Raw genomic sequence first — 22,828 nt, forward strand, 5'->3', positions numbered from 1 at the left:
AAAACATACGGTTAGCAATAAGTTTTAATTATATATTTGAAACATTACTTCTGTGAAGATCAATACATGTTGTGAGTCGGAGCATGTATGTATACAGCCATTGACTTAATCTCTCCACAAAATACATAACCACATAATCTCATAATTTCATTATTATGTGATCTTAATAATAATATTATTATTATAGCAACAATTATATTTTACTGAAATTCTCTTACATGGAAAATATATACAATATACTATCTTTTACCTGCGGGTGGATGTGCCGTGTAGTCATGGTCCGCAGTAGCATCTTCAGCCTGGCTCGCTTTCTGAGAGGACAAACTTCCGTTTCTTAGCCCTCTCGAAAGCAGACTCTCTCATTGCCGGTGCAGTGAAGTTATTCCAGGCAAACAGGGAAGGAACAGCTCCACTTTAAGGCAGCTGGTGGTGGATCCGCTAACAAAATCCTCCGGTGTGAAGTGGCGGCTACATACGAAAGTGCTCCCCGTCTTTATGCAAAAGTCCGGACCTTCATCTCTTCGGATCGCCTGGATCCACTGCCTCCGTTGGTCCGGGTCCGACGGGAACGCAAGATATGACAGATAAGGCTGTTTTCTTGCCCCACATGAACAACCAGGGACTGAACAAAAACAGTTTGTTGCTGCAATCCCATATCATCACTCCTCCACCATCATGTCTGACAATATATATATATATATATATATATATATATAGTGTATATATATATATAAATATATATATATATATATATATATAAATATATATATATATATATATATATATACATATATATATATATATATATATATATATATATATATATATATATATATATATATATATATATATATATATATTTATTTATTTTTTTTTTTTGTGCGATTTATGTTGTTTAGTTTTCTCCAAAGAATTTGTTGTGCCTTGATGCATCTCAAATGTAGTTTTATTTAAATCAAATTGCTCAAAAAGTATTTTTGATTCATCAAAATTTAACCTAAATCATCTTCAGTTTCTCTTTGTAGTCTTTCCCTACATACTTTGGTCAGTCTGACCTTCTGGCAATTGTATTAGGCCGGATAATCGATTCTCCGAGATTGATGGGATGCAACCATTCTTCAAGATCATTTCTGATGTTTTTACATTAGACTCACATTCATCCAACTGCTCTAAAGTACATATATTCAGTGATGCATAGTTCAGGAGGCAACAAGGGAAAGTATTTAGAAAATTGGGTAAGAAACTTAAGAAAATGAATGTTTCTGAATTTGAAGAAAAAAATAAATCTTACAAAATTCTTTCAACTAATATTTAGCAAATAGAAATGTTGGTAAACCAAACACAGGGAAAGTTTAATCTCATTTAATATCAGAGCAGTTCATAATGTTATGCCATTTCTGGAACAAAAAGTGACAAATAGCAGACGTTTTAACATTGAGATCTTTATTAAAGCTCAGTTTTCCATTGTACAAATGTCATAGTTGAAACTGCATGCAGTGGCTTGGTTTGAGGCACGTTACTAAGGAAAAATGAACATCGCTGAGCAAACTTGAAGGAAATAAAAAGGACAATATTGCATAACTTAATCTTATTGGAATTTTTTTTTTTAATCCACTTTAGTTGTTTTATGGGGACTTGTATAACAGAAACACGCTTACAAAGGCAAAACAGAAGGACAATCACAAACAGCAGTTAAGGTCACCAAAGAGTTGAGTTAATGGAAGGATGAGAGGCACAAAAACAGATGGCGGCATCACATCCAGGGTAAATATCGCTAACAGGAGACTACACGCTTTTAAAAACTCAGTTAAACCTGAGCACTGTATTCACTGAGGTCTAAATGACGAGACGGGAGACCGGAAATTATGCATCGACAGTTGTGAAAGTGACCATGTATACAAGGCGCGACAACGTGAAATGAGGCAGGAGCTCGAGCCAACTCCCTCAAATGAACCTTCAACACTAAAGAGGGACACAGTTAAGATAAAGTTTCTACTTGATGTTTATGCTGATGTAGCACCGAGGCTTCATGAGTGAAAAATGTGCAAAAACGTGCTTCTGCACAATGCAGGACCAGCCAAATCGTCAAACAACAGCAAGTGACACGATGTGGTTAAAAGCTCTTACTACTGTACTTATAGGTTTGATATTAGTCCTTTTGCCTTTATAATCTTCTTCATAAAAAAAGCACACATACTGCAGCATGAGGAGAACAGCATTCTCCTCTCTGGACAGAGTTCATTCATTTCACACCAGAAAAGAAAAAGAAAAGAAAAAAAAACTTAAAACATGAAAATACAGAACAGGCACAAACAAAGTTACCAATGGTATTGGCTTCTTTCCCAGGAGTCACCTCTCTGAAGCCACTGCTGGGTGGACTGCTGTCCAGGAAGGATGCAGAAACAACACAACAGCTCCAGTCAAACAATCCGAGGAGTCCACAATAGTCAACACCACCACAGCATATTCTACTTTTGGCAACAAAAAGAAAAAGGGCTTAAAAATTGATTGGTCATGTAGGCTGCTGATTCCAGACAACCTCGGTTGTAACACAGTATGGAGGAGGCGAGATAGAGAGAGAGTACAAACAGAGGATAGTCTGAAAACATTCTGTACTACAAGAAAGAAATACAAAGCAACAGCAGAAGACTTTCATCCCCAACCCACTACTGCATTTTCGTTCATGACAACACTGTTTGCTTTGCTTATTTTTATTTTATCCACCCCACAATTACTCTTTAGGCACAACATCGAGTCGACATCACAGCTTCTTACCGCTTGCCTTTAAAGGTTAAGCTCATAAAAGGAAGCAGCGATTTACCTTTGTATAATAGCCAGAACATGTACATGAATTAAAAATAACAATATATTAACCATAACCAACACTACTGGATCCCTACTTCTGAAGAAAGAAAACGAAACAAAACAAATTAAGACCAGGTAAGAGTGGGAGTGATGGGGAGTGCAGAGCGGAGGGGCTTCGTCACAGTACGGTCTGCCTTCCATGGGAATGTCAAAGAGAAAGAGGAGGTAAAGTGGGGTCGGGGAAGGAAGGACAGAGAGAGCGCGGCTCACCGGCCCTCCGGTGTCTGCGGAGACTGTTTGTGCACTGTGTGTGAATGTGTGTCCTAATGATATGAAGTCATGACGTGGCTCTATTCCCACTCTGTGGTGCCGGGTGGCTTGGAAGTCAGGTCGTACATCACTCTGGAGATGCCTGGGATTTTCTTGATCTCATTTACCATCTTTAGCACCACCTGGTGGAGTGAGCAAAACCAAGCTGCATCAAGACAGTGTTTTGTTTTTGTCGTCAACAATTCTTTTGACTGGCAAAAAAAAAAAAAAAAAAAAAAAAAGCCATTCAATCTAACCGGTGAATGTGACAATGTGTTTGCCCAAACTGTTCGACATGGACTTCCTACTTACTCTTAAGTTTTGGTCAGCTGAGGCCAACTTGTCAAGTCACAATGGAGAACTGTTACAATCTAGTCTGTACAATTAAGATATCACTAAAAGTCACACTTTTCTGACAGTATTGGACAAGTCAAAGGATCACAAAGAGCAGCAAGTCATGCCTTGATCTCAAGAAATTCAAAAAACAGGAACTTAAAACAAACAAAAACATATTTGTAATTCTAGAAGGAGTTAAAAGTCCATTTTGGAGTCCAGGGAACAATAATGAGACCCATCATACACAAATTGAGAATTAAGTGGCAACTAAAACTACTCCCAAGAGCACATCAACATCTTGTTCTTAAAGTCCCAGAAATTTCCAGGACTAGAGTGTAGCATCTTCAGATGCTCATCATGATGATATTTGTGTTACTGAAATACTAAACTTTGGGTTTGGGAGACATTATTTTTACCCAGATTGAACTAATGTCATATTACACTCTGCTTCTCTCAGAAAAAACTTCATTTGACAGAGTTAGTCAAAGCTAAGCAAAGACTTGCACTTAACTCTGCTGCACTACCCCGAGAGGCTGCAGCAGCCTCTTCATACTCAGTGGTGTGAAGGAAAGCTGAAGTCACTGTTGTAAGAATAAAGACTTCAGTAATGAAATAAGAAATTCTACTAAATTATCTTATTTTATTGAGGGTTACTCATGATAACAACTACTGGCACTGTCCTTAATATGTAAAATCCTGAGTTTATACTTTCTAGTTTGAAAGTACATAATGTGGCAAACTGCATCACATTAGCTTACCTCCTCTGGGATGTGGTTACCAGGCATGGCAGCGATGCCCGTCATGAAGTCGCTGGTGATGAACGTGCGGACCACGACAGAGCGCCGACAGGAAGGCTGCTTCTGCAGGGGGTCTCGGTCGAAATGCAGGGGCGTGAGGATGACCGGCATCTGACTGATCTTGCCTGAATAACCTGAAATAAAACCAAAGAGAATCCAAGGTGAACCAAATGTTTGATTAGTTTAAAAAAACATCTGATAATAAAACCAGTGACAATAGATTCTGTCGAAGAGAATACTAATTAACGCTGCAGCCTGACAGGGAGGAATACAGATTCGTTTTTAATCTCCTTTGAAGATGTATGAGGGAAGCATGAGAGAAATGAACAGTAAAAATGACTAATAGTTCCTTATATTGCGATGAAATGAGGAAACATATTCCATCATAATATGAGATATAATGACATATATTATATATTTCTTTTCCATATCTATCTATCTATCTATCTATCTATCTATCTATCTATCTATCTATCTATCTATCTATCTATCTATCTATCTATCTATCTATCTATCTATCTATCTATCTATATCTATCTATCTATCTATCTATCTATCTATCTATCTATCTATCTATCTATCTATCTATCTATCTATCTATCTATCTATCTATCTATCTATCTATCTATCTATCTATCTATCTATCTATCTATCTATCTATCTATCTATATATATTTGCTTATATCATAACTAAATACCTTTAATATGAATAAAGATTTTTCCACACATTCAAGTCAACACTTAGTATAAGACTTATTAAAAAAAAAATACTACTGCTTTGATTTAAAAGAAAAGGGATGGATATAGTCCATGGCAGCCAATACATTATTTATTTAATAAATTGAAAGTATATACACACACACACCTCAAAAATTTCAACTTTTAAAGAAATCGAAATTTACCAGACTCTCTAAGAATAGAATGAGCAACAAAGTCCGCCTGTCTGAGCGTGCTCAGAACACCGGTGGTCAGGAAAGTTGGGGTAATGTCTGTTGGCGGCTCCTTTACGTGGGACCCAAAAATATACACAACTCTGGAGAAACACATGAGTCACAGAGTTGAGGTTAGGTCTTTAAAAGCTCTACTGATTGAAGAGAAATTGTGAATTTTTTGTTGTTGTTTGTTTTCAGTGTTACCTGTTGATGGTATGGCACATGCGAGGGATGAGTCTGGCCAGGAACATCAGTGATTCCCAGTGAGGAGATTCTTTACTCATTACACCGCACACATAACTGTAAGACCGACAGTCTCCCTGTAACAGAGACAAAACACTCTCAAGTAAATGGGAACAAAAGTCTTCAGAACTAATTGAGGACATTTGTGTAATAAACACACATTTAAGATTGATAAACTCCTGTTTTCGTTTGCAGCCCAGGCACAGAAAGCCGTCTATGTTTAGCAACGGTGTCCTGTCTGGCCCACAGATTGAGGTTTGAGTTAAATTTAAACCTCTGGTCTCTAACAGGCAGTCACAGGGCACACCTACAACAAACTATCTGCCACTGACTGACTTTGGCAACGTTTGTCAGAATTTAGAAAATAACTTGCTCTGGACACATTTTCCAAGACAAAAGTAATGGAAAAAAATGTGGTGGTTTTTGGGTGGGTGTGTCCTGTGGGTAACATCTAAATTACCGTCCCTGCCCAGCAAAAAGAAAATAACTGGAGACAGACACTGTGTCAGAGTAACTGTCTCTGAAGCGATCCTACTTCTCCTACGTAAGTGCAACAGCTTCCAGAACAACAGGCTCTTTTTGGGTTAAGCATAAAATATTTCTACTGCTACTGTCTCAAAGTCCTCTAATCTCTCAAACCAGATTAGTAATTTAAGACATAAATGCATACATTTTTAATTTCAGACAGAAAAAGAGTCACAGGAGACACTCTTTACTAAAAACAAAAAAGTCACCTTTTTGGATGAAACTGTAGAGTATGGAGTTTATGAGAATAACTGTTTATTGTCATAAACTTTCAAAAACAAAAAAAAGAAGAAAAACGGTTGCTTTCTTGACAAAAGGAATGGAATAAGTAATCGCCCCAAAGAGGGAGTTTGTAAAAGTAATTAATTAGTTGAAGAGGGCAGATTCCTCCTGACAATCTAGTCATTTGGAAACATTCTTCTCCCAGTTATAAAATAACTGGAATATTTGACTCATGCAAAGAAACATTCTTCAACTGAGGGACAAGTACACAACACACATCCTGCCAGAGCTCTACCAGAGTCCTCAGGTCAGAAAATGTGTTTCACTGAAAATTCAAAATTGTATCAATTCTGACAAACTCAAGTGTAGAGTTTGATTTGAGACTTTCAATACATTTGATGTTCTGGTTTACCTGGACACCAACAGTTTTGATGGGCAGCAGGAAGGCATTAAGTGAATGAAGGCTGGTGATCTGCATGAGCTTTTCCTCCTCTTCATCTGATATGCACGACTTGACTCTCTGGAGCAAGGCATGAGGCTGGACGGCAAGGAAACACAAGAAGGTTCATCATGACGAAATGCAGCTGGCTTTGTCCCAACAAACAGAAAAACAAGACACCCCTGAATAAACATAAAATTGTTTTATCAGCAAACTGAAGATGCTTAAATGTTTAGTAATTTTATTTAGGTAAATTCTATATTTTCAGAGCAAAATGGAAAAAACTAGATTATAAGGGTGATATTTCTGGAGTGACTAATCAACAAGAAGCATCTCATTATTATTTAAAAAGCACCCTGAAAAGAAAAACAGCCACACTTTTCAGTGTGTCCAAAGCTGTCCACAGCACCATGTTGTCTCCATTTTGCATGTTTCCCCACTTCATTCTTTCTACAAACTTTCATGTGAGAAATAATATTACTGCTGGGAAGCAACAGGGAGTTGTCATCGGACTACACAGTAAAACATTAACTCGGACACTAATTATGTCTCTGCAAATTTTGCAGACAAAGTTTGAGATTCTTGATCAGAATAATAAAAGAGACTCAAGTTATCAGGCAGGATCTTGCTCAACTGAAGTGAATCTTTAGTGGATTTAAAACAGACTTGCACACTTTAGAGAAAAGTGTAGCCTAAAAGTTAATGATGGTTATCGTATTATCATGCAAAGCCAAAAGACCAATCAGTCAAGAATATAGTCTGACTTTTTCACTGACCTTTTTGACACTTGCAGAAAAGTCTGTGATAATTTTGAGGATGTTGTTTGTTTCAGCAAAGTCCTTACAAATATAAGGCTCCTCAGCACAAATCACTCTGATGGACAAACCAGGACCTAAAGGGAAAAAAAAGTAATATTTACACTGGTGCCAGGATTGACACTTATGTGAGCAGTACTTGTTTATATGATTGAAAAAAATTACACTACATTTCACTGATTAAAATACTTAATCAGTGTGGACTATATTGATTTAACAACTGCATACTACAGTGACAGTGAATGCACACGTGTATATTTACTTACCGGGAAAAGGATGCCGAGAGACGATCTCCTCTGGCAGGCCCAACTCTCTCCCCAGCGCTCTCACCTCATCTTTATGAAAATCTTTCAAAGGTTCGATTACTTTTCCCTGAACGGAAATAAAAATGTATTCAGCATTTTTACAGTTTTCACATATTTGTGGATTTAGGTGGAAGGACAAAAGCAAGACAAACTAATTCATAAGCACAATCAGTAAATATCTACAAAATGCATCTATAAATGCAAAATATCCAGCAGAACCTGTACTTACATTGTGCTGATTAAGCATGAGAGCAGGCAAACAATTCTTTGAAATACTGAGTTTTAAATTCTTTACTAATTTGTTATTCAGTTTACTTTCTGAAATCCAACTTGCATTCAGTAAATGGCAAGAACTCACACCAGACAGTCCAAGTCAGGTGATAGTAGGAGTTTGTGTGAGCAGGTACCTCATCTCTGAGTTTGCGGATGAGCTCGGTGTCGTTGTGGTGTGTTTTGATGACCTCTGCCTTTCCGCTGGCAATATGAGAGGCACTCTCAATGAGATCAGGCCGCAGGGTGCCCTGCGCCAAGAAAACCTCTTCAGGGTTGAGGTTCATTTCTCCAAGCACTTCATTAGCCACCTGTGAAGTGACACACAGAGGATCAAATCGTAAACCGATTGCGCTGATAACGCAATGCAAGTCAAAACTAAAACTCGATAAGTGTTTATATTCTTGCTGGCATTTGTGCAATTATTTCCAGTTTTACTAATTGAAACAGTTCTGCTGGTACGGCAGGGTCTTAAATCTGTTTCTTTTTAATGCAAAATTACACAGGCGCCGTTTAAAAAAAAAATTATTCAGTCTCACTTTCCTTGTCCTTGGAGCTATTTTTAATAAGTGCACATTACTTTTATGTTGTAATTTTATCGATACAATACAGTATATTCTTAGTTTTTTTTTTTTTTTTTTAGATTTCTGCCTGTCGCTTTGCTGCTGTTATACCCAAATTCCCCCAATGTGGGACAATAAAGAGTGTTTCTTATTCTATAAAGAGCAAAAATTATAAAAGACAGTTTTAAACAAAATTGTCAAAAAGCTGCTGCTCACTTTGACAAATGTGTCTCCAATAATCTTCCTTTTCTCTTCTGGATTGGTGGTCATATTTAAGGTTTTACTGATGCGTTTCCGTGGCGTTCTGTCCTCGTCAGAGATTGGGAGAGTTGTTGTTCCGTTGTAAAAGGTGTGAGCCGCATTTACCACTACAGAAACGAACATACTGATGGTTAATTTATATAGAATGATTAAACATGCAAAACTCAATAAACTAAATGAATAAAGAAGATGGGTGTTTCCTGTAATTCAATTAAAAGTGCAACTCATAGGTCACCATTAGAGTAACCCGGATCTCCTTAACACCAACTGTTGAAATGATACATTGTCAAGAACATCTACATAGTTTTCAGTTGTCAAATCTTTCTGTATTTAAAAAAACTTTTTTGGGCTTATCATTCAAATTTTCTGAAAATAAATAGATAAAAAAGATACACAGGGTTCACTTTTGAATGGTGTGACTGAAAAACTGATCGGGTTTTCACATTTATCAAACTACAAATGTCACAACTTAACCACCTTTCTTAAAAACAACAAAACCATTAACAAAATCTTCAAATGTTTCCCATAGAAGACCCACATAAAAATACTTCTACAGAAACTACAAAACAACTAAGAACTTGTTTCCTACCTTTGAGTTTAATGCCCAGCTTGGTGAGGGCCTCCTCCACACTCAGACTCTCTCTCTTCCTCATGAAGCCGTTGTCGATGTGAACTGCTATCACCTGCTCCTGGTTCAGAGCTTTGTTCAAGAGAGCGGTGCAAACTGTGGAGTCCACTCCACCGCTCAAAAGCACCTGTTGAACCAGAACATTACTTTGAGTTGGACCAAGCTCAACATTTTATCAATTTAATGTTATTTCAACCAACAAACAATTATGACGAAACCACTTAGTGCACTGTGAAAAAAGTGAAGTTTAAAACTCCCGCTAAAGCGCAGGACCAAGTCATGACTTTAATTCAACAGAGTGAATACAAATGTTGCCACTTATCTTCAAACTACCACTACTGTACCCACCTCCATAGCAGCTAAAGCACTTCACATACAGTTCTATAGTTTGAAAATATTCTTTCTTCCAGAAGGAAGTCAAAGTCATTTTTTTTCCTCCAACTTTAGGCAGTTTCACTCACCAGAACTTTAGATGTGCCCACTTTTTCTCTGATTTCATTGATGCAAACCTGCTGCCGGTTGTGCACAGTAAAGTTACTTGTACAACCCGCAATCTCAAACAGGAAGTTGCGCAGCATCTCCATCCCTCGCTCTGTTAGGTCGACCTCAGGGTGAAACTGGGTCCCATACAGCTTCTTCTGTTCATTAGCAATCCCTAGATTGGAAACATGGCATTTAAACTTTTGAATAAAACTACTCTAATATGCAAAGAATATGCTGCCTTTTGCTTTTAAAATAGTAGAGGAGTTTATGCATGCTTATAGGTTTTATGACAACAAACTTATAAAGATTATCAAAAGTTCTCCTCACCAGCAATGATGTTCCCTGACTGAGCCACCACTTTAAAGCCATCAGCCACTTTATCCACGCTGTCACCATGGGTCAGCAGCACCAGCTCCTCCTTCTGAAGGCCTCTGATAAGAAACACACACACACACACAAACACAAACTTCAAATGCAGATATAAAGTGTTTACTGATCTGTTGAGTGATAGTTAATGCGTAACCCCAGCGTAGAAGTCTAGAATAATAATAAATGTGACATTTGGTCAAATTAGAAAGAAAAAGTTGTTGACACTTAAATATTTCTGATTAAATGTTTTTTCGGATTATGTGAGAAATTGCATCTTTCAAGAAGAAATAAAATGCACAGGAATGAATGTGATTTTGAAGATTACCTATTGTTAAACTTATCTAAGTAAGTTAAGTCTGCAATGTAGTTAAGATTAGTTTACATTTAAAATTGACTGAAATGTAGTGCAGGCCAAGTAAAGCTGGAACAAATAACCAGATTGTGACGAATCAATTATTAAAATAACCACCAACTAATTTAGTAATTGATTGTTAACAAGAATATACAAATTTAAAAAAAAAGGTTCTTTGTTGAAAACAACGTTTTTACGTTAATGTTACAAGTATTTTTTAACTTTTTGTCATAAACAAAATGCTATGTTCTTTTTCTTTTAGGCAAGAAATGTTATTTTATTATTTAAAACAGGATTTGAATTATTTGTGCAGTAGCATTTTAAAAAATATATTTAGAATATTGTTTAAAATCTGCAGAATGTGCCAGCTTTTGTCTGTCTAACTGGTCAATCATCAAAATAATCAGTTACTAAAATAATCATTCGCTGCAGTGCTAAAGCCAAGAGAAGCATTTGCATTAATAAAAAAATACATATTTTATAATAACAACCTTTGAACTAATATTTTTTGCAACAATTATGTTCGCATACTTCAGATACTCAATGTATAAAAAGCTTTACAATACCTGAAAAGGGAGCACGTGTTGTCCAGCACAATGTTGAACACGCCATCCTCCCTTACGCTCTTTTTATGGACTGTGCCACCGAAAACTTTATTCATCATCTATGGCAAACACACAGAATTAATAATTGCAGACTTAGTTATGGTGTGCTTGAAATACAGTAAATCATTTCAGAGAGTAGAGGAAATATTTCTGTTCCTTATCTTAAGAGGCAAACAGCCTCTTAAGACAACTCAAGTGTGAAGCATGGATAAAGCTACCTGCATCCCATAGCAGATGCCAAGTACGGGCTTTCCTATGGTGAATATGGCCTGGTCGAAATAGGGAGCATCTTCTGCATAAACAGAGGCTGGACCTCCTGAAATAATGATGGCTCTAAGGAGTAAAAGAAAGACAGAGGAAAAACCATAAAGACAATGCAAAACCACTAAACACCTTCACACTTCATTTTAAAGAAATCATACAAGAAAGGGAGAAAAACTGTAAAATAAAGGCACCCCCCACCCCCAGGGTTCTCACCTGTAACCCTGTTCTCTGAGGGCAAAGGCAGGGGTCTCTAAAGGGAGAATCTCTGAGCGGACACACAGCTCTCGCACTCGTCTGTCGATCACCTTCCCATATTGTGCCCCTGCATCCAGGATGGCGACCGCCCCCTCGCAAGATCCATTCTGCGCTGAGGTGCTGATATCCAGCTGTGGACACAGTTTCACAGACACGTTAACATGTTGGTTAAATTTAATCTTTCAAAGAAACACATGCAAAAGTTACACAAACACAGACTTAAAAATGAAGTGTCAATGTTAAATTGGTAGGGCTGCACGAGAGCCAGTACAGTGAGGTCAACTTCTCCAAAACTTTCCTGTGCTCCATCTTTAACCTCCTTGTGGAAAATGTGACTCACAAATAGGCGTAACGTGATTAGGAGCATGTGAGCTACAACATCCAGACAGACGGGCACTCTTTTAAAACGTGCTGCAACCATTCAGAAAAATCACGTGAAACCTCAAGCCTGTCAAGGGTCATTAGCTTGATCAGCTTCCTAAATGGACATTTTGGCCCAGTGAAAGTGAAGCTGAAGGAGAGAAACCTGGATTTCAGGGGAGGATGTTGATAAGAGATTACCAAAAACAAAAACAAAATAAAAAACTTTGTTTTTATAACTGAAATCTTTGTTTATAAAACACTAAAGTATTAAACATCCCACAGAGCATTGTTCTATCCATCATCATCATCAGAAAATAATGAGAGAATAGCAAATCTAGCTTTTGGCTCTTTTTTTTAACATTTAGATTTAGACCGTTTACCTAGATAGAGTGTGTTTCTGTGTCACATTAAATTTCCCAGTGAAATATACCCCCTTTATTAGCTGACAGGAAAAAAGGCTCATGGACTACGAATATTTACAAGGTTACTGAGTCATGTTTACTCTAGGATCTTGGTCCATGTTGAGGTATTTGTGACTATTTGTTTTCTGACATATGCTTCAGTGACTAAACACATCAGTCGAGGACCTGGAGAAATGGAAGCGCCAGTCAACCAATGTACAACAACAAAACATCCCATGAGGAGCGGTAAGAGCACAAATATCACCCACGTGAAAGGTGGAAGCGTATTTTAGTTGTTTCTAAATGCACATTATGCTGTTCTAATACCTAGAGGTGGGATAGAAATATCTATTAACCAAGAATGTTCAGGGAAAGTACTTACCAGTTGACCCGCTAACATCGCAGTCTGTATCAGCTTTAAGTTTGCTCAAACTAGCCTCGTCAGATTGTTAGCAGACTGACACTTAAAGTGGCGTTATTTTAGCTCAAACTGAGTGACGGCAGCCTTGCAAAGTAAACGAGATTGGCACAAGTTCACAAGTTTTAGTTTCGAAGCCGATGCTGCGACTGAAATAAACAAATACGATGTCATTATTACACTGTTAACGATGCTGTCCTAACATATTCATCCCGGCTAACGATTGCTAGCTAGAAGCGCGCTAGCGAGCGAGGAACGCACAGTGAGGAGCGCTAGCCTGTTAGCAGCTCGGTTAACAGAGCTATGCTAAAACCCACGTCGCGCCAGCAGCCGCAGGCACCTACTCGACGAAGACGCGAATGGTGGGAAAAATATGTGACAGACTTGCTTCGTGTCAGATGAGTCCGATAATATGCCGCGTAGCCAGTTAGCAGTTATGAGCAACATGCAAATGGGAAACTGCAACAGGCACACGGCGGACTATCCGCACCTCCGCGGGGCTGTTGGGAACATGCTGACTAACTTTCCCCCCCCTCCCCACTGGAGGTGCACAGAGGCCGTCTCTGAACCGCGGGTACCACGGCTTCCGAGATCAAGTCACCCGGGCCACTCAGCACCAGAGTCGCGGTGCGGAGTTAACCTATCCACTGACCTTGCTGTCTCCGTTGCACAGAGCCATGGGGGTCTGCCGCTGTGTTCAGTGTAGAAAGCTCTCCCCTTCGCCTCACTGTCCCAGGTCTCACACTGAAAGAGGGCTGCTGGTTAGCTCCTGGATCAGCACGCCGACTACTGCTGGAGAGGCAGACTGAGCTGTGGGTCTAGTGGAGCTCCTCTTTCTCCCCTCATGGGTGGAGCGCAAAGTGAAATTCAACAGATAGTAAAGGGGAAGGGGGAGGACTTGTCTCTGCGTTGGTGGCTGAGAATCAGCCTGCAACAAATAGAGACGGCCTTCTTAAATTACCTTTTAACAACAATAACAAACGGTGGGTTTGTAAATACACCGAGCATACATACTGCTAGGAAACAGACGCTTCATCCTTTCATTCAATTCCATCAGAATGTTTTAAAATGAAGTGTTGTTGTTACTAAGAGTTGACTCCAAAATCCCAACTCTTAGCCGGGAGGATGCAACGATGCATTTGTGCAATGCAAGATTTGCAATTTGAGATGAAGCATTGATGAATGCTTTTCTCTCTCCTGCTCAGACAGTCTGGAGGGTGTGTTTCTCTTCATTCTAGCTATTTTTTCTTACCTAGAAGGAAGCTGAAATCTGACCTCATATGACCTTTGGGGGGGGAGAAAAAGAGATATATATTTTGCACAGATTAGATTATGTTGAGAAAAAACATTCCCTAAACTAGCTCATATATATATATATATATATATATATATATATATATATATATATAATATATATATATATATATATATATATATATATATATATATATATATATATATATATATATATATATATATATATATATATATATATATATATATATATATATATATATATATATATATATATATATATATATATAGACAAAAATGCCTGCAGCTTGGTAGATGCACCAGGTAATATATAACAGACATCCACTGACATGAAGTAATTTAAGCATGGTTTATCAGGAGGTCGAGTGAAATAGGGGTGAAAAGATGGTCCTGTAATAGCATCCCTTCATCTCAAACTATGTCTCGGTAAGTGGTGGCAATGGCAGCTTTACGTCGGTCCTTTCATCACATGCTGTACCATTAAAATAAGCCTCTGTCTTATCACATGTTTGCTATTGGGATAAGCAACTTCACATGGGCTCAAACCAACCCACAAGCCAGACCATGTCGTTATTCATTACGTCTTTAATGTGGGGTCATGGGTGCATCATGACCTCTTACTAAGATAGGAGGAGAATTAAATCACAAAATAATCTCTGTTTATTATGGATAAGAGCCAATTGTACTTTATTGCATCTTGCCATTTTGCATTTAATTGTTCTGTTTAATTTGTTTTTTGTTATTTTTTCTGTCTGCAAAACAATTAACACGTTTAAGACGACATTATTAATTTATGTAGTAAAATACATGCCTCATATACCTGGATGTTTTTATTTAGAAGAAATTAGTACAATCAATATCAAAATAATGACAGATTCAAAAGTTTAGAATTTTGTTTTATCTTTCACATTTCGTTTTTGCATTAAACATAACATTATTATTATTATTGCTGTTGTTGTTGTTGTTGCTGTTGCTGTATATGGAGTATAGTAAAAATCCTTCCGCCTTTTTGCTTATTTGTTTCTGAGGAGGAACTTCGTGCAGTGACGTTTTCAGACACGTCAGCTAAAGTCACCCGGACACATTTCCGTGCTGCACACAACGCTCTTCTCGGCCGTCCTGTGTTTTGTCCACCGATGTGATTTTAAGTTAAACGGTAGTCTAATTATTTATCTTTGTTCGTTTCATCTGTTAGGACGTTATCGCGTTTTCGCCGGTCAATCTTATGAATCAAGCCGCTGGTTGGCTCACTCATTCCTCTAATTTTGTGTGTTTGTTTCTGCTTTGGCATGTTGTCATCACCAGGTATGCATGAACCCATCCGCTTTCCCTTTTCTTTTATGCATGATTTTTTGGCTGTTTCTGAGTTTATTCTCGTTGTTTGTGAGCGTACAATATTATTTATTTTTAAACGACACCAGGGTGAAAACAGCAAACCTCATGTGTTAATTTTTCACTGACTTGGCTTATAATTATACTTCCTGTTAAGAGATCAATGGATGTATTCTTGACATTTTTAAAATGTTGCACTTTTTTTGATGATTCTTCTCATACCTTAAATCAGATTTGCTTCTGGATGTGTTTCTTCTTTTCCACCGTTTTTGCAATGGATTTCAATCATTTATTTACATTTACCTTTCCAATCATAGCATTCCATCTCCATTCCATTTGGAGAAGAAATTGCTGATTTACCCAGAAGCCTCAAAAACCCAGACTAGAAACTCCATGTAAATGTTTTACGTGTATTTTTACTTTCTACTTCCAGATTTTTTGTGGGCACAGCAGGTTTGATGCCCTTTGCTCCATCATGGAGCCCTCAGATTTGACAACGCGCAGAAACGGGCGACAGAGGAGAGTGCCAGGTGCCTCTGCCCTGTCTGAGCACATTGGCTCTATGGACAGAGGGGAGACGAGTTCTCCTGAGCCGGAGATGGAAGAGGAGGCAGACAGCCTCATCAGAAGCTCAGACACAGAGAACAGGAGGCGTCACCGGGTTCGGCCGGGTATCCGTGGTGAACTGGGGAATATATTACTTCTCCTGTTCCTCTATGTGCTGCAGGGGATTCCCTTGGGACTGGCTGGCAGCATTCCCCTAATCTTACAGAGCAGGAGTGTCAGCTACAAAGACCAAGCCTTCTTCAGCTTTGTCTTTTGGCCGTTCAGTTTGAAGCTTTTCTGGGCCCCGTTGGTGGATGCTCTGTACTTCAGCAAGTTTGGGAGAAGGTAGGACGGGAAACCCAGGTACGGATGATTCTGTTATATATGTTTTTGTCTCTGAGCTGTTGTTATGTGTTTCTGCAGGAAGTCGTGGCTGGTGCCCACTCAGTACCTACTGGGGCTGTTCATGCTCTATCTTTCGGCAACAGTCACCTCACTGCTGCAGAGTGAGGACGGACCCAAGGTGGTCACGCTCACTGCAGTCTTCTTTATGCTTGCCTTCCTAGCAGCCACACAGGTAACCATCAATAAGCACACATATGTAGTGCTTTGCACAGGTATTCATATTCCATGAACTGTTTCATCTGAAAGGTAGAGCTCCATAAAGTCATAAAGAAAAGGAGACAATGTGTAATCTTTGTTTCAAAAATCAATCAATCAAATAATAATAAAAAAATTCTTACAAACTTAAAACATCTTTCATCTTTCTCTCTCTCTCTCTGCATACTAGGATATAGCTGTGGATGGCTGGGCCCTCACCATGTTATCGAGAGAAAATGTGGGCTATGCATCTACCTGCAACTCTGTAGGCCAGACGGCAGGGTACTTCCTGGGGAATGTGCTCTTTCTGGCTCTGGAGTCTGCTGAATTTTGCAACAAGTACCTCAGAACAGTTCCCAAAGACACCGGCATCGTCACCCTGCCAGGTACATTGACACACCACTGTTGAATTCTGAGGTGTGGTGCAAAAAAAAGAAGTATAATAAATGAATTTTAAAATGTTTTTCTTGAACTTTTTCTGTACCATTCAAATTAAAATCAAACAAATCTGTTAGGGATGGGTTTAAAAAAAGCTGCAGTAATCTGGTTGCATAAGGGGGCACGCCTTTCCACTAATACCTCTTTGACACACCTTTGACTCAATTTCAACATTTAGTGTTTATTGGTACAAACCTCTCATCAGTTATGGCAAATCAGACTGATTTAAAATAAACCTCAGCTGTCCAGCTCTTCTTTTGCATCTTTTAACTCAACGATCTGAACATGCAAATGTATCAGACTGTCTAACCATTCTACAGAAATATATACATAACATAGCACAGGCAAGGCGGGTTCCAATACTTGGAAAGAATGTACTGCAGCGGTGAAATTATTAAAGCTGTGACACGGAACAGTGACACGGAAGAGGCTGTTGGGATCTCTGGTTTTAGAAGAAGGAATTCAGTAAGAAAGGAGGTTTGGAGACTAACAGTAAACAATACCCCCAAGCCTTTTGGGAGAATGTACCTTCTGCTATTATGCCAAGCATATGACTAAAACTGTAAAGGTTTAAAGAACCTATGCGAGGCAGAGTCGTCAAATGTTGTATAATATCTCGCGATATTATACAAAATTGTTTTTCTTATCTCTGCTTGGTTTATGCAGATGACTTAAGTCAATCTTTCGTTCTTCTGTTGCAGATTTTTTATTTTTCTGGGGGGTGATATTCCTAGTCTCCACTACCCTGGTGGCCATCCTTAAAAGGGAGAACGATCAGAACAGAGGCAGGAGGAACGTCCCGGTCGAAACTCAGGGTGTCGCAGAAACCTACAAGCTCCTGTTCTCCATCGTCAAGATGCCCACAGTCTTCACTTTTTGTTCCCTGCTCCTCACAGCTAAAGTACTTGACTGCTAACAGCAAGATGATTGGTGTTGTCTGTATGTGAAGAAAACTCATAGTGAAAATATATTGATTATTTTTTTTCTCTTTTGCATTAGATCGGTTTCTCTGCAGCAGATGCTGTTACAGGTCTGAAGCTGGTGGAGGCTGGAGTCCCCAAAGAGCAGCTGGCGCTCCTGGCGGTTCCCATGGTGCCTCTGCAGATCCTTCTGCCAGTGATCATCAGCAAATACACGGCAGGGCCCCGACCCCTTGATGTCTTTTATAAAGCCTTTCCATTCCGGTAAGGGCTGACGTAAACACAGAAACAAACTCACTTTGTGTTTGTATGCAGTAAGCAAAGAGCTAGCGGAGTCCTATTCTGTTATGCAGGCTGCTTATCGGGCTTGAATACGCTCTGCTGGTATGGTGGACCCCCCATGTGAAACAAGAAGGAGGATTCCCACTTTACTACTATGCCATAGTCCTGCTCAGCTATGCATTGCATCAGGTTTGTTGTTTTTCTCCTTTTCTCTGCTGGTTGCCCTGCTTACCTACAACCATCAAATCCAGTCTGACTTCCTGAAACCTGTTCAAATAAACCGGATGATAAGCGTTCGCAAACCTCTGATGGTTAAACACTTAAACACCTTGTTTGACTGTGATACATTTAATGAAGTCGGCCCCACTTTGGTGTCCCTAGGTGGCGCTGTATAGCATGTATGTGGCCTGCATGGCCTTCCATGCCAAAGTGAGTGACCCGCTCATAGGAGGGACCTACATGACGCTGCTGAACACGGTCACTAACCTGGGAGGAAACTGGCCCTCCACCGTGGCTCTGTGGATGGTTGACCCCCTGACCTCTAAGGAGTGCCACGGGGCCGCGGGACAGAGCTGCAGCTCGTCACTCGAGGCAGGGGTGAGTGGAACGTGAGAGGGCGGAAAACCACAGAATATGTTTTTATTCATAAAGTAAACCCCCAATTTTTATGTATTTTTTTTCCCTCCAGTTGTGCGTCAAGGAAGGAGGCGTTTGTGTGACGACCGTGGACGGATACTACGTGGAGTCTGTGGTGTGTGTCGTCATAGGTTTACTGTGGTGGGTGTGGCTGGGGAAGAGGATGAGGCGGCTGCAGGAGCAGAGCTCCTCTGCGTGGAGATGCAGGGTGAACCAGTGATATGAATCCTACAGACATTTCAGTAGTGAGCTGCACCTTCATTTTCTGCTCCAAAACCAGCTGGACTCACAGTCACTCCCACACAGCAACGTTTTGCTCTGGTCTGGCTTTTTGGCTGCTGGATCGTGGAGACACTTACCATTAAACATGTGACTTTAATGTACACATATGAAGTAAGCCACCATCGCTGTCTTCTTTTATTTTTTAAAGTATTAGTAGTAGATTTTTACCATATTGTTCCGCTTAAGCAAAACCAAACAAGAATATCTTGACAATTTTTTTTCTCATCTGAAAAAAGATTTTTTTTGAGACGCTTTTGGGGTTTTAGCACCTCATCTCCTAACCTTATATACCTTTCTTATATGAAAGGAAAATTCACAGAACAGATGCACTAATCTTAACTCAAAGCACATGTGAAGATTTCACCTTGTATCCCTGGCCTGAACTATGAAGCAGAAAAAAATATCTCAGTGCAGTTCAGAGGGAAACAGAGAAATTGGACAGGGTTAACTACAAATTTTTTTAAAAAACAAAACTGATTAAAAAAAATGATACCTATATTATACAGAAATATCTTCTCTTCATTGTTCCTGTTTCAGTTTTACTAAGGAGGACATTTTGGGAGTCATTTTGCTATAATATTTATAGCAGTTGTTCATTTTAATTTAAGTCCATACAAAGGAATAAAATCATTTTTGTCTCCTCCAGTGTAAAAAGGTGCTGCATTAAATATTTGTTTGTACTTTCATATCGGTCATATTAGTTATAGAGTTGGACCAATCAGGCTGCTGGCAATTTCTGGTTTCTTTGACCTCTGACCTGTCGGTTTATGTTCTTCCTCTGACTGCGGTGCATAAGAGAAAAACAGTGGCGGAAAGTTCTTTGAAAGGTGTTGTAGTATGGGATTCAAAAGAAAATGAAGGAATTGCATGATTATCTCAATTTATGCCCCAAATTGATCTGATTTTGTTTTATAATCTCAGGAAAGGTGTACTAAAGTATCTGCTGTTGGTTCATATGTTTATGTCCTGAAAATAGCAAAAGAATGTTTTGATTATTTATTGGAACCTGCTGATTAAGATTACTATTTGAAATCCTAGGTCGCAGGGTTGCTGGTAAATATGACGAGAGTAGTTGCAATAAATTCACTTCTATTTCACTCCCCTGGTTCCTGCATGTTAACTCCTGGCCACTGTAATCTGTCCAACATGGATATCTGCTGCACTAATCCAACAGCATGAATACCAGATTATGATGAAAATGCTAACAATATGAATTTGAATACATTAGCATCAGTTCCCACATTTCAAACATGTGCTGTCACTATTACCATGGTGATATATTGTACAGCTTAAATTGGAAAGTTACAATAGAGAGTGATCTTCACAACTTGCATCCAGCTGAACAAGACTGAAACTGGTCACCAGATAAGACGCACATTTAAATAAACTATAAACAATCTGCTCTGCAGCTGCTTTTAACTGCATATTAGCTAGATTAATAATTTACACAGAAATAATCAGCATATTTTATTGACTGTGTTGTTTTCAGCTGATTGAAAGTATGACTTTGATTTCATGTCACTGTAAAAACAGAATCATGACGGTGGATGGTGTTGTGATCACAACTCAGGACATTAAAACAGATGAGTGGTCGTGTTGCGAGGTGTGACATTGCAGTACTGTAGAGCGGGACACACCCATTGTATGTTGCCCAACTCCCAAGTTCAACCAGTGGGCAAAATCCACATGCTTTAAAAAACTCATTTTTTCTGATTTTTTTTTTTTTTTTTTCATAATTTCTATTGTGGTTGTTTTTGTTTGTTTAAGCTGTGCCTTGTTTAGTGTCTTCAAGTCAGTTCATTGTCAGAACTTTATCTGAATTTGAAACATTAAGTTATGCTGCCACCCTGTGGTGGAGAAGGATGACTGGTAATTACCCACACTACACTGTTGCCCTTAAAATAATTGTGCAGGTAATCAAGCTCAGTAAGTTTCTCAACATACTCGAGGTTTAGTCCGCCAGCTGTTTCTGTGCGCTCCTTAAAGAAGAATTCAATTTGCACTTTGTAATCTAAAAGCTGTGGTCATCCATTGTTAAATGAATGGAGATGCCTAAACGTCATTTTGCCTTTTTAATGTAATACTAAACTTCCATGAGCAATCACAAACGATGGCCAGTATTTTGGTTGAGGAAATCTTTTCTTTGCCGCTTTTATGCAACTTTTTCCAGTTTTTTGGTTCCATTGTAACTGCATATACTGTACAAGTTTATATTATTACAGTAAACATTTAGAATCTATTTACTCTGTTTAGAAAGCAGATAATTTTATGGATACCTTTACATCATATAACATCAGCCATGAGGAAAGATTAGTCTGAGTGTAATGTCTGAATGGTGGATACCAAAATTCCCTGGTGAAAACATTGATGAGAGTAATTTTTAGTTAGTGAAATACATCAAATATTGATTTGAGGATCTGGTAAATACTGTTTATAATAAATGCACTGAAAGTATAATTTACATCAAATGAACAGCCTTTAGTCTTTTTAAATCACATTAAAAAGACTAAATAGACATTAAACTCACCTCACAGCAATTTTATGAGAATGTTTTATATTTACTTCCTCCAGATCATGCATTTAAATAGTTCTGTCATTGACACTGTTTACTGATTTAATTTGATAATTGGTGTTTTTCAGGTGGTGGACAACTGCTTAAGAGTTTTATTATTTTATTTTATTCTATTCATAATATATATATTTTAGTTGTTGCACAATTTTGGTTTACAGCAATTCAAATTACATTCATTGATATCTGATCTTTTCTTCTTATCCACCCAGTAACGAAGGCTGTGGTCAAATGCATTGAGATTTAAAAAGAGTTTCAAAGATTTATTGACAGATGTTTATTGTCACTGTCATTGTATTGAGATTTTTTTTCTTCTTTTCCTTACAAACAACAAACTGTTTTTAATATTTGACTAATGAACTCAAAGCTTGGAAGCTATGGACTTCGCCAGTAATAATTAGATCAATTTAGACATCTGAATTGAAACATTTATTAAATTGTTTTATTAAATGTTTCACTTTTTCTACATTCCGAAGTCTTTAAAATAATATAATAAAACCAAATTATTTCCTGATTAACCACTGTGGTTCTGAAGGCTTAATTTCAATGGGATGGAACGAAATGAAATTTTGACATCGTTTTTATCGGAGGTGGAACCTGGAAGGTCTAAATTTAAAAATGTTACTACCTTGAGTATTTTCCTTCTACTGTCACCACATGCTTGCATTATAACTTGGAGCAGACTGGAATGTATGTAATCTTAATGATTGAATTATTTTGATCATTTATTTCTGGATGGTGGTCGGACCCGTTTGTCCTGTGAAGTGCCTTCAGATGACATTTCTTAACAAGTGAAGCGATGGTACATGAATAAATTGAGTTTAAAATAAATCCCATGTTTTAAGACTGTAAAGGAATCCCACTGAAGGAAATGAATGACTAAAAATGATTGAATATTGAGATCTCAATAAATATTTATAATTAAAAACACGCACTTCATCAGGTTTGCATCTCTTTTTCTGTCAGTGTTGGAGGGGAAACAAACAGA

The 22,828-nt window shown here is 38.4% G+C and overlaps 2 protein-coding genes across 5 annotated transcripts; one reads left to right on the top strand and one right to left on the bottom strand.

The window, feature by feature from the left end:
• Positions 1-1,422: 1,422 nt before the first annotated feature.
• On the bottom strand, positions 1,423-13,817 carry gmps (guanine monophosphate synthase). Of its 2 annotated transcripts, none has more exons than XM_055027957.1 (16): positions 13,613-13,817; positions 11,737-11,909; positions 11,478-11,592; positions 11,221-11,318; positions 10,261-10,364; positions 9,912-10,105; positions 9,412-9,577; positions 8,778-8,929; positions 8,136-8,309; positions 7,690-7,795; positions 7,385-7,500; positions 6,582-6,707; positions 5,384-5,499; positions 5,150-5,280; positions 4,209-4,381; positions 1,423-3,257 (listed from the first exon to the last, which is right to left on the bottom strand). In XM_055027957.1, the coding sequence occupies exons 1-16, from the start codon at positions 13,637-13,639 to the stop codon at positions 3,156-3,158; spliced, it is 2,073 nt and encodes a 690-aa protein (XP_054883932.1). In that variant the 5' UTR covers positions 13,640-13,817; the 3' UTR covers positions 1,423-3,155. The 2 variants fall into 2 exon arrangements, with proteins under 2 accessions (XP_054883932.1, XP_054883933.1); XM_055027958.1 differs by lacking the exon at positions 13,613-13,817 and adding an exon at positions 12,925-13,443.
• On the top strand, positions 12,734-22,777 carry slc33a1 (solute carrier family 33 member 1). 3 transcript variants are annotated; one of them, XM_055027961.1, is made up of 9 exons: positions 12,734-12,788; positions 16,001-16,458; positions 16,537-16,690; positions 16,904-17,099; positions 17,853-18,052; positions 18,151-18,335; positions 18,425-18,542; positions 18,735-18,950; positions 19,042-22,777. In XM_055027961.1, the coding sequence occupies exons 2-9, from the start codon at positions 16,043-16,045 to the stop codon at positions 19,207-19,209; spliced, it is 1,653 nt and encodes a 550-aa protein (XP_054883936.1). In that variant the 5' UTR covers positions 12,734-12,788; positions 16,001-16,042; the 3' UTR covers positions 19,210-22,777. The 3 variants fall into 3 exon arrangements, with proteins under 3 accessions (XP_054883936.1, XP_054883934.1, XP_054883935.1); XM_055027959.1 differs by lacking the exon at positions 12,734-12,788 and adding an exon at positions 15,308-15,391; XM_055027960.1 differs by lacking the exon at positions 12,734-12,788 and adding an exon at positions 15,401-15,540.
• Positions 22,778-22,828: the final 51 nt, after the last annotated feature.

This window comes from Poeciliopsis prolifica, unplaced genomic scaffold, assembly GCF_027474105.1.
Source record: "Poeciliopsis prolifica strain line A6 unplaced genomic scaffold, Auburn_PproV2 SCAFFOLD004, whole genome shotgun sequence".
Lineage (NCBI taxonomy): Eukaryota > Metazoa > Chordata > Actinopteri > Cyprinodontiformes > Poeciliidae > Poeciliopsis > Poeciliopsis prolifica.

What these genes read in the sequence shown, in the direction of transcription:
- gmps (XM_055027957.1), bottom strand. Translation starts at nt 13,639, where the DNA reads ATGGCTCTGTGCAACGGAGACAGCAAG. An exon ending in AACACGTGCTCCCTTTTCAG is followed by an intron (nt 10,365 to 11,220) that starts GTATTGTAAAGC and finishes GTTTCTTATCAG; the next exon opens with AGGCCTTCAGAAGGAGGAGC. An exon ending in TCCGCAAACTCAGAGATGAG is followed by an intron (nt 7,796 to 8,135) that starts GTACCTGCTCAC and finishes ATTTCCGTTCAG; the next exon opens with GGAAAAGTAATCGAACCTTT.
- slc33a1 (XM_055027961.1), top strand. Translation starts at nt 16,043, where the DNA reads ATGGAGCCCTCAGATTTGACAACGCGCAGAAACGGGCGACAGAGGAGA. An exon ending in CCTTCCTAGCAGCCACACAG is followed by an intron (nt 16,691 to 16,903) that starts GTAACCATCAAT and finishes TCTGCATACTAG; the next exon opens with GATATAGCTGTGGATGGCTG. An exon ending in TCAGCTATGCATTGCATCAG is followed by an intron (nt 18,543 to 18,734) that starts GTTTGTTGTTTT and finishes TGGTGTCCCTAG; the next exon opens with GTGGCGCTGTATAGCATGTA.